At 43.0% G+C, this 18830-nt stretch overlaps 1 protein-coding gene across 1 annotated transcript in view; it reads right to left on the bottom strand.

Annotated features, from left to right (window-relative positions):
- Tm9sf2 (transmembrane 9 superfamily member 2) overlaps positions 1-18830 on the bottom strand; it is a 50310-nt gene that overhangs the window by 14431 nt on the left and 17049 nt on the right. The window contains exons 4-10 of the mRNA XM_075949005.1: positions 13923-14050; positions 9411-9540; positions 7861-7985; positions 6349-6460; positions 5153-5232; positions 4145-4253; positions 1120-1252 (exon numbers count right to left, since the gene is read on the bottom strand). Of these exons, the coding sequence (XP_075805120.1) occupies positions 1120-1252; positions 4145-4253; positions 5153-5232; positions 6349-6460; positions 7861-7985; positions 9411-9540; positions 13923-14050 (817 nt within the window). The remainder of the gene's footprint in view (positions 1-1119; positions 1253-4144; positions 4254-5152; positions 5233-6348; positions 6461-7860; positions 7986-9410; positions 9541-13922; positions 14051-18830) is intronic.

Raw genomic sequence — 18830 nt, 5'->3', positions numbered from 1 at the left:
TCTGGAGGCAGAGGCAGGTGGATCTCAAAACAAAACAAACAAACACAAAACAACAAAATGCAGTAATTTTACTAGCAGAAATCTCTACTGTTCATGATGGCTCACACTGTATCCCAGTACTAGGGAGGAGGAACAGGTGCTACTACAAATTTGAGCTAGCATGCTCAACATAGTGAGGTTCCAAGCCAGCTCAGAATACAAAGTAACACCCTGTCTTAAAAAAGTAAGTTTAAACAAGACTAAATTATACCATTATATATTTGATCTGTAACCAAACAAGATCATATGTTCCCTAGAAAAAATTTAAAATGTCACCTGTGGACTTTTTGTTTGTTTTTTGAGATGGGCTCTCTGTGAAACCCTGGTTGTACTGGAACTCAGTTTGTAGCACAGGCCAGACTCAAACTCACAGACGTCTGCCTGCCTCTGCCTCCAGCTGTGACTGAAGGCCTGCCCCCCTGGATTATTTCAGTAACAGTATTTGTCACTTTTCACAGTCGCTGGACTCAACAAGTAAACCCACTGCTAAAAATATAGACAATGCAGAAAAGTCTACTCATAGACAGTCTCCCTGGCAGAAAAGAACAGGGAAAGGAACCGGAACTAATGCAACCCCAGGGAGCAGTCCCAGAGTGACCCAGCATCTCACCAGTCCTCCTGAAGGAGATCTATTTCAGTGATAAAACTTTCTGCAATAAAGTTTCTCAAGATCCCCAGGGGGCTCGAGGAGACCCTGTATTATGGAACACTATCAGAAAGGAAGTCTCACTTCCTAAACTTCCCCATGAGAAAACACCACAGAAACTTCCTTTCTCACCCCCAGTTCCTTCTATTTTCTACCCTCATGTCAGAGATCCACTGGCTCTTAGCTGACTGTTCCTTCCTTTGTAGTTGGATAAAACAGCCAAATTGAGTGGCGCTGGCTCCAGGTGGGTCTCTCGGGGCCTGCACATCAGTAGCTGGGTTGGAGGAAGATACCCATCAGCCTCTGGTGTGCTCAGAGCCAAAGCACAGAGTTTGAAAGTCAAAAGGGCTCTTAGCACAGCTACTTTACATAGGAAAACTTACTTCTAAATACTATTCAAAGAATCTTCTTTTTAATAGTCATGTAAAACTTACACAGAGTTACAAAAGTCATAATTAAAATCTGTGTCCCAGATCCTAGAAAGACCGACAACAGCATCCCCTTTCTTGGAGGCCGGAATATATCACCATGAACTAGTTTCCAGCCAAATTCTTCCTGGGCATCCTCCTACAAAAACAGAGAACTCAGTTCAGCATGTCACATAGTAACATTTTTGTTAGTTTCCCATTGAATATGCTGCTATACGTTTTTCAAACTTATGTTAATTACTTCAGTTATGAAGACTAGAACGTGAGCATGTGGTTTTAAACAGCTTTCTAGAATTGTTTCTAAAGGAGTGTTATGTACTGAAGTCATCAGGAAATGCCTACCACCCCCAAGCCCTCTGAGATCCTTAACACTGTCAAGAAAAAGAGACTGCGGATGGAGAGACTACACAGACAACGTGACTCCTACCTAACTGTGGGACTAAGTAAGCTGGAGACCATGTTTGCACTGCCAGCCCCCACTGCACCTGCCTTACATGTATGTACTGAATCAATAGCTCTACCTGGCCAGACATGATAAACACAGCTACAAAATTCTCGTCCTCCCAAGTCCCCTCCAGATGAAAACGCCACCTTCCAACTGCTCAACCTCCAAACCCAAGTCTCCTCCTGTCACGCTTCAGCCTCACCACACGCCCACAGACCTTCAATACAGCCAGAGGGACCCTTCTAACCACACAAGTGGCTGGACCAGAAACCTGGGGTCACCCACTGGCCCTCTCTGGCGTCCGTATTCTCTAGTGTGAGCTGGTCAGTCTGCTCCACCCAGCACTTAAAATACCCCTGGATGTATCTGTCCCACCTTCCTCTGCACGGGTCTCTGCATTTCCAATCTCACCCTGCCTCAAACAATTCTCCAGATAACAAATACACACAGCAGCATCACTCGGTTTCAAATTCTTTAGCAGTTTCTCCACTGCTTTCTTCACTGCACAGCTTCTGTGTCCTTGAGAATGAGCCTCTGCTGGCAGTTCCTCCTGACAGTCCCCCAGGTCCATCTGAATCCCCTTTAAGCCCCTTATTCTTCTAAGCAGTAGACAGTGCTACTGCTAATATATCAAATTTGTTTTTACATAAATATAAATCAGCTGAAATTTAAAATATCTTAAAGTTATATGTAGAGAGAGAACAGGCCGAGTCAGAGAGACACCATGAAGTTGGCTTAGAAGACAGATGCTGGAACCTTATGGGTAGGCCACAACCTTGTGGTGATACATAGATTAATAGAAATAGGTTAATTTAAGATGCAAAAGTTAGTTAATAAGAAGCCTGAGCTAACAGGTCAAACAGTATCATAATTAATATAGTCTCTGTGTGATTATTTGGGTCTGGCAACTGGGAAACTAAAGCACAGTTTCCTTCTACATATATGCAGGTATGATTCCAGTTCAAGGTAACAGTTATGACCAAGGTATGTCCTGTTTTGTACAAAACATTTTACATGCATTTTGGTATTAATACTTCCACGACATTACAAAGACTGCAAAGTTGAAGTATTATTAAAACATACATGATCTCTTAAGAGAGTAAATAAAATTTTACCTGGGATTCGTTTAATAAAACTAGAGGATGGGGAGGAGGAGGTTAGGATCTACAGATCAGTTGTGTGAACACGAGCTGACAGAGGCCGGTTTGCTGGTCTCTGCTCTGTGAATGTTTTGTTTAACAAACAAGAGGCTGAGAATACACGCTCCTCTTTTCAGCTGAGTTAGTGTTAAATAAAGGACTGCTTCAGTTCACCTTTTATTTACTGGAGAGATGGCTCAGTGGTTAAGAGCAATGACTGCTCCTCCAGAGGACCCAGGTTCAATTCCCAGCATCCACATGGCAGCTCACAGCTGTCTCTAACTCCAGTTCTAAGGGACCCAACACCCATGGCAAAATAGCAATGCACATAAAATAAATAAATTTTAAAAACCTGAAATTAAAACTAAACAAAACAAAAAAATACAACTAAGTGTGTGGTGGCACAGACCCCGTCTCAAAAATAAACAAACAAAGCGGCAATAGACAAAAGCCCCAAAACAACAACAAAGAACAGCTAAATTTTGCCCAAAGTACAGGGGCTTCTTGTACTGGGGAAAAAAAACTATTGTGATTAGGTTTTTATTACCTTATAGAAAGAATTTACTATAAAATGGATTGCGTGCGCACACACGCCCCGCAACTTTGTTTAATTCTATGATCATCTTGAAGCTTTTTTTCAACCTATATTCAGAGCTTGCTCACTGCTGTTAGTAAGTATTTAGTATTCTATTGTGTGGATTTTCGTGCCACACGGTACACTGCTCTGCATTATCACTTGTCATCGTGTGTGTGTGTGTGTGTCCAAAACAGGCAGAGCCAAGTGAACCAAGAACACCGCAATATGCATGTTCTTGATTGTGAATGATTTTCTTATTAATCATTTATTATTATTATTATTATTATTATTATTATTATTATTATTATTGTGCGTGCATGTGGAAACCAGAGGACAACCTTCAGGAGTGCCTCTCTCCTGCTGCGGTTCTAAGGATGAACTCGGTTTGCCACACCAAGTCATCTCCGATGTTTTGTTACAGACCTGTATTTATTATGTCGTTCTCCTTTCCCTTTCAAATACCAACTTTATCCTAACACCATTTATCAAATACTCTGTTTGTCCGTGTTCATGTCCTTTAAGCCCTTGGTCCAGACAGAAGGTGTTTCCTTGTCAATTCTGCTCATCTCTCTGTTAACTGTTTCCATTTACTTACAGTCTGCTAAGTCACCGCCACAAAAATTGCTTCTGTATAGATCTGTTTGTGGCCAAGTATTTTTGTTTGTTGACAAAATGTCTCTCAGTTCAAATATGCAAAGAATTCATTTCATGTATATGTTTGGGGAATATTTTAATCTATGAATTTTCTGTTTTCTGTCTTGGAAAAATTTTAGCTATTATTTTTTCATATATTTCATGTTCTGCAACTGAAGGTTTCCATGTCCGAAGCCTCTGTGGTATCTAAAGACCAAATGAAATGTTTCCACTTACCGTAGAGTCCATCTGGTTATATCTGGCAATATCTTTATGCAGCGTGCGTAACATAATCATAGCTACCATCCCAGACAAGAAGAGGACAATAACCAAGGAATTCATTATGCTGTGGGGACAAGCACATCAGGAAAGAACTGCAGCTTAGGCACAGAACAGTGGACATTAAATCACCTCAATCAGGGTGGTGGCCATGATAACTTTTAATCCCCGCACTTGAGAGGCAGAGGCAGGCAAATCTCTGAGTTCAAGGCCAGTCTAGTCTATAAAAAGAGGTCTAGGACATCTAGGGCTACAAAGAAAAAATTCGTCTTGAAAAACCAAAACCACCACCAACAAAAAACCCTCACTTCAATCAAATACCCCCTCCTCCCCAGACAGGGCTTCTCTGTGTGGCTTTGGCTTGTACTGCAATAGCTTTGTAGCCCAGGATGGCTTTGAACTCACAAAGATCCACCTGTCTCTGCCTCCCCAGTGCTGGGATTAAAAGTGTGTGCCACCACCGCCTGACCCAAAATTTCTCAAGGTGTTGTGTTCTTTCAAGGACATATTTTCATATATCCGCCATCATCCTCCCTCCCTCCCTGTCCCCTCTCCCTTAGCCCCACCTCAGCTTTGCTACATTACCCAGCTTGACTGCAACTCTGTAATCCTCCTGCCTCAGTCTTCTAAGTGACTAAACATTAGTCACTGTTGCTGCAGACTGATTCCTGAGCCACCCTACACAACTCTGTAATCCTCCTGCCTCAGTCTTCTCAGTGACTAAACATTAGTCACTGTTGCTGCAGACTGACTCCTGAGCCACCCTACACAAGCACTTTACTACTCAACTACAAATCCACAGCCTCTGCCATTTCGCATAAAAATAATTTCATGGTTGAGAAAGTGTACTAAAGTACCGCAGCGTTAGGAAGGCTGAAGCACTGGGTTACATTACTGACCACACTGACCTGGGCTAGAGAGGGACAAGGGATGACCCGAGAGAAGGCAGCTTGATCGCACTCTTACCTAAACCACTGAATGTGGGTGTGAGGCATGGACTCCAAAATATAGTCCCATCTCGATGCCCACCTGATCTCTTTCTTTTCCTGGAGGGGAGAAAGACACCTTGAGCACTGCCTCACAAGGAATATTAACAAGTTCACTCTTCTAGTCAGTCAACGCCCGCAGTGTTAACAGTACCTGAATTACTAGTGAGAACGCCGTAGTTTTAGATTTATTCAAATCTAGTGCAAATAGAATGAAACCAAGCAATAAATTAAAACACACAAACAACAAACCCAAGAAGACTGGCAAGAATTCCAGCAATACCTATATGTCTGTGTTTTTAAAAGTCCAGTTCTAAATCATAGCTAGTACAAGTGGATTTTTAAAATTTTTTTTAAAGATTATTAATTAATTAATTAATTAATTTATATGGTATCCTGCCTGTAGGCCAGAAGAGGGCACCAGATCTCATTATAGGTGGCTGTGAGCCACCATGTGGTGCTGGGAATTGAACTCAGGACCTCTGGAAGAGCAGTCAGGCAGGAGCCTTCTCTCCAGCTCCCGTACAAGTGGATTTTTAATACCAAAGTTTGGAGTTATATTTAGTTTGAGAAAATAACACAACAGATTGAGTTCTTCTTACACTGCACCATGGGCTGACTAATAAGACCGCGTTTCTAACCCAGGCACACTCAACATCTGGTAAATGCCACTCATACTAGGGTTTTACCCAAAAACACAGACTGGCCTTGAAAACAAAATACTGTACATGGGGACATTAAACATCATGACTACATTAGCTAGTGAAGACAAAAACTTAAGAGCAGAGGTGGAATACTTCCCACACTTTTGACAACGCCCTCCTCTTCCCTAAGACACCCGCCCCACGTCACTGTCCATTTCAGTTGGTGCCCTTATGCCCACATGAAGAGGATGGAGGTTCCCACAGCTCCTGACACGCCAGACACTTCCTATCACCTTCTACCTGTTTCCCACAGCACATCTTACACGCATCTCTTGGCTGTAACACACACAAAGCACGCTTCTTTGATTTCCTCTATCATTTCATTTAAACTAAGATTTAGTTTTAGGAATAGTCATGTTGTTTGGTGCACTGACAGGCTATTCTAAAACGCAGCTCATTAAAAGCTTATCTATCTGACCATTAGTATTTTTAATTAGGTTAAGTGGCACATAAAGACTGAAAGCAAACTCACCTCAAAACTAATGGAGTAAGTGTAGGCAATTCTGATCTCCCCAGAAGCCTTGTTACTGATGTCCATGGGGGGTCCGGAGCAGTCTGGTTTATCTATGTGGGTGTGTTTGAAGCTGTGGGAAGAAACATTTTGTCAAGATAATGATAAAGTTCATTTTAGAAAATGAGGTAAAAGACAGGTCATAAGTTTTCTCTGTATTTCATAATGCGGTTGACCATTAAAGATGACATCATTCATGCCACACTACAAAACTTGTCTCAAATTTGACTCTCTCTGTGTGCGTGCGTGCGTGTGTGTGTGTGTGTGTGTGTGTGTGTGTGTTTTGAAGTTGTGGGACACTTTTGTAGTCAGGCCCCTCCTTCCACTGTGGAATCAAGGGCTTGAACTCAGGTCATCCTTGGAAAACACTTTTATAACCTAGCCACCTCACTGGTCCTCACGTCACACTTCACAGCATGGAAATAATGGGCCTGGTTACATGTTCAATCAGAAGCCAAAGTCTGAACAACTCCACGTAAAAGAACACTGAAGCCCTACTCCCCTTTGAAGATGGGCCTGGCCGTGCTGCTCATGCTGGTTTTGATGTCTGGACTAAACGACCCCCCCTGCTTCACCCATGTGCTGGGACCACGAGCACAAGGCACTGTACCAGGTCACACAATCTCAGGGGAGTGTAAACAAGCAGCCATTTCAGTGTGCCACAAACTGCTTTACACTAATATGTCAAAGCATGCTGGTTCAGTGCAAGAAAAGTCATGGAAAAATACAATCCACAGCCAAAACAAGTACTTTTCTTTTTCTTGAGACAAGGTTTCTCTGTGCAACCCTGGCTGTCATGGAACTCAGTCTGTAGACCAGGCTGGCCTCAAACTCAGAGATCTGCCTGCCTCTGCCTCACAGGTACTGGGATTAAAGCTGTGCACCACCATGCCGGGATCAAACCAGGTACTTTTAAGCTGCCACCCGAACAACCTTAAAAAACTCCCTTGCAAAGGCTGCCGTGGAGACTTTAAAAAGATGGTTCCAACCGTCACATGGGCCTGAGAGCAGGAAAGCTGTCCCCCAAGAGATGCTCTTTCCACTACAAAGGGGACATTGTGCCAACCACTCAGTGCCTACTACAACAAACCAAAAAGGTGTGAGGATTCCTGGAAGAAAAACAAAACAAAATGCACAAGAAAGGCATCTCAATTCGACCAGTTCTCCATTACAGAGAAATAATAATTACTGTTTCTCTGTACAGTCTACAAACATCTCAGAAACAGAATACTGAAGGGAGTGCTCACTGTAATTAATCTGCAAATGTCAGAATAATAATTAAGGAATAAGTGCTTGGTCTCAAAATACTTATTTAGATCTAAGTTTCACTGATACCTGTTATTGGTTTAGGGGTATGTATCTCACTCTGGACTCACCTCCCTTAGCCTCCCAAAGGGCTAGGATTATAAGTGCGAGCCACCACACATGCTGCAATGTTTTTGTTTTTTTTTTTAAACCTAGTTGTATATTTACCTTTTTGGTTCAAGTTTAGCAGCTACTAATCTTGCTCCCATGGACCCCGTTTCAACAACATGATAATGTATTTTGATGTCAACATGATTGAAGATGTAGAAAGTATCTCTCTCATGGAATTCTGACTGTGAAATAGAACTTAAAGTTAAAGGGAGAACACTGCCTATGGGAGAATCAAGCACAGTACTTCACAGATGACTACATTAACAAATACGTTCAGATACAATTTAAACTTGCCCTAGTACAATGCTAAGGTTTTAAGTTTGAAGTCCTTATAAGCCAAAATGAAGTGTAGAAGGTAAATGATGCTTTCTAAGGTCTTAATTTTACATAAAACTAGGTAACTAATAGTTTCTAGCTTTTCACTTACAATACAAAGTGAAGAAGAAATAGTAACATGAACATGCAGAATCACCCACATTTTAATAGCACCCCCTCTCCAGACTCTATAACCCTGACCACTCAAGTGCCTCTGCTCAACTTCACAAGGATTAATCAATAGAGTGAGATTCAGGCTAACTTATCAGATCATATCCATTAGGCTGTCTGAGTACACAAAAACCTTATATATCCAATATTAGCAGTAACAAACCAATACAGCAACTATTACATACTGATCTTAATAACAATTTTGTATCAATATCTCTGTTCTTAGTACTCCATTTTCATCATAGAAGTAGGGCTTCAAAGACAAACAGGTCTTACAAAAAGTATATTCTCAAGCTTCTGCAATGTAACTTCTGAACTTATGGAGAAGCCTTCTGACACTCCAGAATCTACATGATTTGATGCATGACTCATGCACCGCATGTTCCTCCTCAGGGCCCCTCCTATTGCTGGCAGTCTTTTTCTTACTTTTCCTTAATAACTACCTTTGCTTTTACAGAAGTTTCCGACTATAACGATTGTATACGAGTGGGCGTGTGGGGAGTTCCAGAGTCAGTCATCTCCTTTGTCCACGTGGACCCCAAAACTGAACTCAGGTCACCACGCACCTTTACCTATTGAGCCACCTCATTGGCCCTCAATCTAACTTCTTTTTTAAATTAAAAATTCTTTTAAAGATTTATTTTTAGTGGGAGCATAGTGGTGCAGGCCTTTAATCCCAGCACTCAGGAGGCAGAGGCAGTCAGGTCTGAGTATTTACGTGTCATGTGTGTCTTGAGAGCCAGTGCTCTTGCAGGCTAGAAGAGGTCTCCCAGAACTAGAGTGCTAGGCTGTTGTGAGCACCTGACATGGGTGCGAAGGCTCAAACTCGGGTCCTCTGCAAAAGCATTACCATCCCTCCAGCCACAGAATGCAATTTTTAACTGAGTTAGAATAAAGACTTAAACCTTAACACAGAACTTATTATAAGAGACTGTAAATATTGAACTGAACCTGAATTACTTTAATTCTAGAGATAAATTTGCAGTTTTAATCCACCTTAAATTTAAGATGCAAGTAATATACTCGAGAACATCTGACTGTATTCATTCTATGCCTGCAGCAATACTGTTTAAAAATCAAATTCTCCTTCTAAAAAGCAGTGCAGTTTACCACAGACTTACACTAATAACACAGGCATCTTTTGCGTGGCCTTTATCTGTAATGTAACAGCCGATAGGAAATCCAGGATTACAGAACCTCTGACCATCTTCGACATCGTAACACCACGTTACAGGCATATTATCCACAATCCTGTGCATGGAGGTAAAAGTCAAGTTAGGAGAGAGCCTAGTAAACACAACGCAGTACTGCTTAGATAAACGTCATCGTTTTATAAAATGTAAACATTTCTAAATGTCTTTATTTTGGTTGGTTTGATTTTTATCTACACAGTTTCTCTGTGTAGCCCTGGCTGTCGTGGAACTCACTCTGTAGACTAGGCTGGCCTTGAACTCAGGGATCTGCCTTCACCTCTGCACCACCATCCCGGCTTTTAAATGTCTTGAGATTCCAAATTAAAAAAAATGCTTTGATGAAACCCATGATACACTATATAAGCGTAGATTTTACAGAGGCTTTGAAGCTGCAACGCAGACAGGAAAGGCGTCCTATAAGCCAGTGTGCTGCAGCTGTGAACTTAACGACATCGTCTAGGTGCCCGAGCATAACTTTCCCCTTCCGCAGAGCACCTGAGGCTTGAACACGGCACAGAGCACTGTATCTGGCTCCTTAGGAACTTATTAGGCAGACATAAATGGTGTTTATTATAACAACTCAATAGAAAGACAAAGAATACAACTCCAGGATGAAATTTAACTAAAGGGCGCAGAAAATAAGCGGAAATTACAGTATTTTCTGTTAAAACTTATAAATCCAAGTGATTTGTAAAAGAAACATTGCTATAAAGCAAGAGAAGAAAATCTTTCAAACTTTATAGTGAAAAATCATTAAAAGAACAGTGAAGTTCTGTAGCATTGTGAAGCTGCATTATAGCCCAGGCGTGTGGTCCTCTACGCTTAGAACACACTGCAGGATACAAAAAAAATTAGTCAAAATATACTAGCTGTATTACAGTCATAAGACTACACTCCAGGGCATGTTTTATTTTGTAATTAATGTGTGCACTAGGAAGTAAAACTATGATTCTATATTCACCCAAGGTGTATGTTAATGACCTAATAAAACATGTCTTGTCGTATTTAAGTGCTACTTAATAGCATTCTGTGTACCAAATTTTAGAATCACCTATACTATTAAACTGTTTATTATACCCAAAAGACTGTAATATTATAAAATATTAGAAACATAAAACAATGCTATATAAATAATTCAGAGTTTTATGGGAAACTAAATAGTCAGTTGCTTTAGACAGAAATGAAATATACCCAGTGAGTACACACAGGTGACAAGAAAGAAAACACCACATACAGGTAGGGTGCTGGTGGCAGTAAGGAGTGAATTACTTACAGCGAGGAGGCAACTAAGTTTTAAAAACAAACATTTCACTTACTTGTAATTTATTTAATGCCTTGATGTTAATAGCTAAAGTATTAGAATGTACTAAACAGGAAGAGAAGCCCTTTGAAATAGATGTAAGAAAATTTAAGAGTATCATTTAAAATGCTTTCCTAAGTCAGGAAGCAGCACTTAATCTCTAACATAAAACAACTCAACTATCCCCAATTCGCCACAGTGCAACCGAGTGCAGAAGAATCCAAGGGTAACAGCGGGGTGACTGGTCCTGTCTACCAGAAGGAACTCATTAGTGTAGAGAAGGCTCCCCCTCTGCATTCCAGGGCCCTGTGGGAAACACTGCACCAATAGAACTTCATATAAAGATGTACTTCCTTTCCCAATAATTCAGTTACACAAGCTTTTGATTAGACTGCAATAACCAAAACTGTAGCCAGAGGGAATGAAACATGGCCATGAAGTGCTACTGTGTGTTTCTATCAATGAGGACCTCTGCCCTCCGCTCTCCTCTGCTGAACTGGTAGACTCTGAGATGAGGTGTGCTAAGTTAGCTTCAAATCTCTTTCCATACATAAGCTGCATATGCAGGTCTGTGTCATTAAACCCTGGGAGAACTAAGGCCACTAGCTGAGGAGAAAGATTGTATTTTGTTTTGTTTTTTCGAGACAGGGATTCTCTGTGGCTTTGGAGCCTGTCCTGGAACTAGCTCTGTAGACCAGGCTGACCTCGAACTCACAAAGATCCACCTGCCTCTGCCTCCCGAGTGCTGGGATTAAAGGCGTACGCCACCATGGCCCGGGGAAAGATTGTACTTTTAAAACACCATACAGGGCTGAGGTACAGTTCAGCAGCATAGCATGTTCAGCATGAGTAAGACCCTATACTTAGTCTTCAGTAACAATGTGCCCCACCCCTCCAGGTCCTGCCCCAGAAGGCAAGGGACAGAGCAGACGGCACAGCTGAAGGAGTTCAGGTACCAGCGTGGGGATCAAAAACAGGCTCTAGAATGATGGAGCTGCTCCGGCTATGGATAAAGTCAGCCCCAAAGATCTCAAACCCACCTTTAAATGACCCAAATAAAAATGGAAAGGTACTCAACTCAATTAAGAAAACTATATCCCATTAACCCTTCTCTATAATGAGGATGATGAAATTATGTATATGGATACAATGCTCTGTAGAAAAAAATCACATTCATTCACATCATGGGATTCATACAGCTGCATGAACGAATGAAGTACAAATGCAGAAATCCAAAGGCGCGCACCACAAGCAGTGCTGCCCAGAGGGCGGAGAGGAGGCTGGCAGTGGCGGTCGGCGCTGACCACTACTCAGTAGTTTTCTGTACCACCTGCGGGTCTTCTGCCTCCCTAAAGCAAGTGGTACAGTGAATGACTACAGTCCCAGCAGGACTCTGGAAGGTCTTTCCAATTCTGAGGGACACCTTTTATCTCTGTCAATTATGCTTGAAGTCAAGCTACTAGTCTAAACCTTCTGAAACAGAAACATACTCAACTCAGTTTCAGTAATCCCACCACGGAGAAACAATGTTTCCAAAACCAGTGACCTAGGGTTTAAGGACTAAGGCCTAGAATTCTTGTTCATGACGCGGACTTGATATCAAACTTTCCCAGTTTAACAGCAGAAACTATTTTTAACAGTACTTTTCCAGTTGACTTTTATAAGCAGTCATTTGCTGGCAACAGCCTTTATAAACTGCTTAGTAAATTTTACTAGTGAATGCCTTGTAACTTTGTAAACTACTTTAAATAGCCTTTCTTCTTATAACATATCCTGGCATTAAGATAGGACCTAGAGTGATCGCAAAAATTAGCCAAAGACTTCTCGGTACCTTCCTGTATGGATGCTGCTTAGGAGTAAAATCTCCTGTTATCTCTACCTATAGCACCGGGATAGAACCAAGTAAAGGCCTACCCACCACATTCTGCCACCAAACCACACAGCCACCCTAGTCTTTAGAGTCTCAACAGTACCCTCAGAACAGAATGGTACAAGAGACCTAAAATAACCACAGGCCAAAGTCTGTGCTTCAGTCAACAAATGAGCCACTGCTACAACAGATGGAGGGGAAAAGGGCTAAGAGAAACAACTTGAAATATTCTTTTAAGTATGAGGAATAATTTGTAGGAAAGAAAACAACCAAGGAGAAATGGCTCCCAGCTCACACTGGTCTCGCGATGCATCTGCACAGCAGCTCAGGTAGTAAAGCTCTTGGTTTCAGGGCCTCTCAGAGCCAGTGGGTGGTGCTCCAGGCCTGCGCCTGCCAGCACTACGTCCTTCCTTCTTCTCCCAGGGCCTGCGTATCTAAGGACACTTATTTCAACAGGGCGCAAGGCCCAGTGCTATCAGAACAAGTTCATACATGAATGGATGCAGGCTCCAGGACTGCCCTGCCTAGGAACCCTTGGCTCTCTAAGCTTGGCACATAGGAATTAAGCAGTCGAGTGGTGAAAGGCTCTAGCCATTGTACCCCAAGTCTGAACTGGGGTTCAAGTCCCTCATTTTCCTGGGAGTCTATAAACTTTCCAGCTTGAGACACCAATACCAAGTTCAAGGAGTGAAGAAAAGATAATGCTAATAACTAGTACCAACTTAGTTTCTCTAAAGGAGAAACTTCTATACACCATGAATCTACATGGAATACAGGCGTGTGTAAGCAAAATGATCTTGAAAAGGGTGGATCTGGAGAGCCGTCAACGTCTTTTACATTTGAATACTGGACAGTAAGTGTATACTACTTAAGAACAAAACAAAATGCTTTTGATTTCAACACAAACTGGTAAACTTGTAAACGCTGCTTGGTTAAAAAGCATGAAGTAGCTGTAATCTGTAAGGTGCTACTGGCAAATGCTGAATGGGTTTGCTAATGCTCCTCCTCTTTCCCCACAGCACAGACGTGCTCCGTCTCAACCACACACGACCACAGGAAGCAGTGCAGCAGGCCCTGCTGAGTAAAGGCAGCACAGCACCTGCACAATCATGATCTAAGCACGGGGAACACTACTTTGAACCATGCTCTGGCATGAACACAAGTAAGTTAATTTGCTATATTTTCTGTAACCTCCAATTTACCGTCTACAGACACTGAAACAGGAGCCCCTACTTCACCTTTGGAGCCCCGACCACCGACCCCGTCTCACCAGTGGTGCTGATAGTTCAGCAGCATGCTCTTTTTCAGGAAATCCAGCTTCTGTTTGTCTTCAGGCTTCTCCGTATTGTACGTTTTCGTGCAAACGAGCTTACAGTTTTCGACCTTATTAAATGTGAACTGCATAAAAAGAAAGCATTAACAAAAATTATCCAAAAAGACACAGGTTCTTCCTAAGATAACAGATAATTTCTTAAGTCATCAATGTTGGTGATATACATCTAACATCCACCACAGCTCACTCAGTAACACTGAAACTTTGATCTGATTCTCATAGTTAAGTCTGTAACTTTTCTTATCACAAGTTCTTCTTTCCTCTTCTGATGACTTTAATTTACTCATCGTCTCCATGTAAATAAGATCTAGAAGAAAGGAAGGTAAAGCCGTTTCCCTAAAGCATGTTTTGAACTTCTGGAGTTGATAGTTTCTGTGCTAGCGTCCAAGCGGAGGTATCAATCAAGTGTTTGAGAGGAGACTAGGCAGTGACCACAGTGTCATATTTGAATATCTAAAATCAAAGCAGATATGACCTTTACTCAAGTTTAGACAGCTCATTTTTCAGGACTCTATTTATAAAAAAGGTAAAATAAAGATCAGTAATTTTTTTCTAAATCAAATTTAAAAACTAGAGGTTCCTCCAATTTTGAGCCCAGAACTGACTTCATTCACAGAACAATAATGACAGGTTCACGATGACTGGAGGGCGGGGTAGAAGGCACCGGAAGAGCAGGAGATGAGCAGCGAGCGTGAGGCTCGCTCAACCTCCAGAACTAGAACCAAACAGAACGCTCTATATAAACACTTCCATATTTCCAGAAGACTGTGACACATCAACTACATAAATAAACCATAATAATCTGTAATGAAAAAATTATTTCTAATTATGCTTCATTTCTAAGTAGCCCACCTGACTTGCCACTTTGTTTGTTTTGGAAACAAGGTCTTACTATGCGACAGTCTGACTGCGTGCTCAAGCTCCTTCTAGCTACCCAAGCCTCCCAAACGCTGGGCTCTCGGTAGGTATGGACTACCACACCTGGCTAGCGTGTACTTGTGCACGTGGTACGTGATAGCAAGCTACAGCAGTGGCGTCCACTAGAGCAGCCCACTGCTGCCATCTGCCAGCCGACAGTGCTAGTACCACGGTCCCGAAGCACGCACACGGCAGAGTCAGAGGCACAGCTGTAACACAAATGAACAGAGATGTGCACTATCCCCCTGCCAGTTATGCCTCAACCTAACGGCTGGCAACTGGAGTCAGCTGACCCAACTTCTGTGTTCAACTGTAAAGGAAAAAGAAAAGACCAAAGGAGGTGTGCACGGGGCGGCACACAGAGGCCTGTCACAGGCCAATGTCAGCCATCCTTACACCACTCTCCACTCCAGTCCTGACACAAGGTCTACCAGTGAACTGCAGCTCACTGACGTGCAGCTCCCGGCGAAGATTACAGGCGCATGCACTAATGTACCAGCTTGTAAGTGGGTGCTGGGTCCTAAATTCAGGTCCTGATGCTTATCAGCAAGCACTCTGTCAGCTGAGTCGTCTCCTCAGCCCGGATGACACCTGACTATCTGCCAATAGCTCGCATTCCCCTAACGCTCCCTATGTTCTACACATATTCATATCATATTTATCAAGGCTCGCGTGTTCTACCCAACAATGAATAAGGTTGACCTCCTTATTCACATTTTAAAGATTAGAAAAACCAAGGCATAAATGACACAAACTAAGGAGGATGAGCGTTGAGTCCTCTGGGACTGGAGTGACTGATGGTTGTGAGCTGCCATGTGGGTACTGGGAATCAAACCAGGATCTTCTGGAAACACAGCCAGTGCTTTTAATTGCTGAGCTATCTTTACAGCCCCCCAGTACTTAAGTTTTGATAAGAATTTAATCAAGAATTTAAGCATATTATTAGCTTTCAAGAAAACCAATCCCTTTTATGACACGCAAGCCCCATTTTTACTTAAATTCAGTGCTGCGTGGTGCATGTCCATGCAGAGGAGAGTGCCGTGTGCATGGTCAGCCACTCTCCATTATCATTAATATACATCTTTATCTCTTCCTTAGCCAATTTTCTTGGCTCCACTTTTTGCCTATGCTTTGCCTGCATGTAGAGTACTACCTGCCTGCAGTGCCCATAGCGGCCAGCAGAGGGTGTCTGATCCCTGAACTGCTTTGTGGGCACTGGGAACAGAACCTCCTTGGCCTTCCAGAAGAGTGCTCTTAACCACTGATCCATCACTCCAAGCTCTCTTAGCTCCACTTTCAAAAAAACAGGCTGATTCTAAGATTCCAGCTACACAATCTCCTCCCTTCTAGTCATGCCTAAGGCCTCAAGTCCTGTCTGGCCGGCTATAAAACCTAACTGGCTCTCCCAGCTTCTCTCCTTACACTGAGTCTGTTCTCAACACGCCCCTACAGTGAGCACCTGGGAAGATCCAAGCTGATGCAGACATCTCTAAGTCTGCTCAGATGTGAAGGGCCCAACGCTTCCGACAGCACCAAGGACTGAATCCAAGGGTTCAGGCACGCTAGCAAGCGCTCCACCACTGAACCTGTACAACACAACACTTCCTCCTACAATGCAGCCCCAAAACTCTTTTCCCCTCATGGCTCACTAGGCTCTGTATCACTCACTTGCTCCAGCTGTACTTGTGTGTGTACCTTGAACACTCCAGGCAAGTTCACACAGGGGACTGGCATTTGCTATCTGCTTCTAAAATACTTTCCCTAGGCATTTGTGTGGCTTAGTCCCTTACTTATTTTTAAGGTCTTACATTTTTTAATGTCACCTCTCAGTGAGCCTATTTCCACATTCTGTTTTATTTTCAGGAGTTCCTTCCAAGTAACTGGCACACTAAACACTTTAGCTGTCTCCAGTCTCCTCCTGTCACAAAGGCCAGAGATTTATTTAGTCCTGTCCACTGTCATATTCTCTATCTGGAATAGTGCCCGGGGTACACAGAAAGAAGTTAAACCACAAACGCTTTACCCAGTAAATGAATGAATGAGTGTTCAGATGTGAATGAGGTTTATGATCCTCATGGTGTCTTATGCTCTATTTTTCCTGACCTAAGCAGATGTCACAGGAAAACAGTGGCAGAGCAGATGACAGATGTGGAGTCTCCTCTGTCACTGGTTATCACTTTTGCTTTTACTGCAGATTTAAATAGGATAAAAACATCTGAAAATAGAATACAGGAAATCAAAATGAAATGAAAATATATTGCTTAGCTGAGCGGTGACAGCACATGTCTTTAATCCCAGCTCTCAGGAGGCAGAAGTAAATGAACCTCTGAGCCTGAGGCCAGCGTGGTCTAAAGAGTGAGTTCCAGGACAGCCAGGGCCACACAGAGAATCCCTGACTCAAAAAACTAAATGTGTGTGTAGACCGCAATACATTGATGGCTGGTGAGAAAAATCTCACCTCCCAACACCATGTTTTCATATGCCTGAGTCTTCAATGAGAATTTAACTTTTGGCTTGTGGACAGGACCTTGCTATATAGCCTAGGATGACCTGGACGGCCCTTAGCACCCACAGGAACGTATGCCACCCTGCCCTGCTCACCACAGACCTCGATCCTAAAGTTTCTGCTAGGTGCACAACTCTCTGCACTGGGCGTCCTTCTGTTCTCCTTTGTCTTCCACACATTTAGAAATGTCGAGAGTGAGGTCCACACATTTAGAAATGTCGAGAGTGAGGTCCGCCTAGAGGCAGACTCTCTTTTCCTGACTTTCCCTGTAGTAATATGGGCGGCAGGGCTGCGTCCCCAACACCCCAGCCGCCTGCTCGGCTAGCTTTTGCCCCGAAATAATTACACGGACACTGTATTCTTTTAATCACTGCTTGGCCCTTTAGCTCTACCCCTTACTGGCTAATTCTGATATCCCGATCAACCCATCTCTAATAATCTGTGAGCACCGGTCTTACCGGGAAGATTCTAGCCTAAGTCCATCCTGGGTCGGGCTGGGGCATGGCGTCTCTCTGAGGCGTCTGCTCCGGAGAAAAGAGCTGTGGAGTCTGAGCTCACTTCCTCTTCCTCCCAGCGTTCTGTTCTGTTTACTCCTCCCACCTATCTTCTAACCAATGAGGACCAAGCAGTTTCTTTTTATTTAACCAATGACCTTCCTCCATCATTTCCCAGCTGACTGGTGCGCCAAAGGCTGTGTTGTCCCTGCAGGGTGAGATCCCTGCTGCCCTCATGTCACAGACACTAACTGACTCTTCTTTCCTACCTCTTTCTTTCTCCTCTTTCTCTTTCCTTCTTTTCTTTCAGCTTTTGAGACACGGTTTCTCTGTGTAGCCTTGGCTGTCCTTGAACCTGGTTCTGTAAACCAGGCTGGCCTGGAACTTACAGAGATGCATGTGTCTCTGCCTCCTGTGTGCTGGGAGTAAAGGTGTGCGCCACCACTGCCTGGCTACTCTTTTTGTCTTTGAGACAAGTCTGCCTCTGAGGACACTTGATTTTTCCTGCTGGGATGACAGGCTGTGCTACCATGCTTGGCTTCGTGGTGCTGAGGGGAGATCCCGGGCTACTGTCCATGGTAAAGCACTGTACCAAGTCAGCTGTACCCCATTCCTCAAAAACACTTCTAGTGAGTCAAAAGAAAGACAAGCTAAACAAAGACCAAAAACTACATTTAAAAAATCTCCTCAAAATACCAGTCGAGGAGCCCAGGCATGTCACACTTGGAAACAGAGGAACTCTATAGACACTGTTCAAACAGAAGGAACAGACAGAAAGTGACAGAGACAACCTTCGCATGGCTAGAAAAAGGACAGTATGCTGCAAGGGCGTCACAGTACACGCTGTGTGAACAGTCAGAAAGACCTGCCAAGGGCGTCACAGTGCACGCTGTGTGAACAGTCAGAAAGACCTGCCAAGGGCGTCAC

This window comes from Microtus pennsylvanicus, chromosome 15 (genome assembly GCF_037038515.1).
Source record: "Microtus pennsylvanicus isolate mMicPen1 chromosome 15, mMicPen1.hap1, whole genome shotgun sequence".
NCBI classification, from domain to species: domain Eukaryota; kingdom Metazoa; phylum Chordata; class Mammalia; order Rodentia; family Cricetidae; genus Microtus; species Microtus pennsylvanicus.
This window is presented reverse-complemented; position numbering and strand designations above follow the sequence as displayed.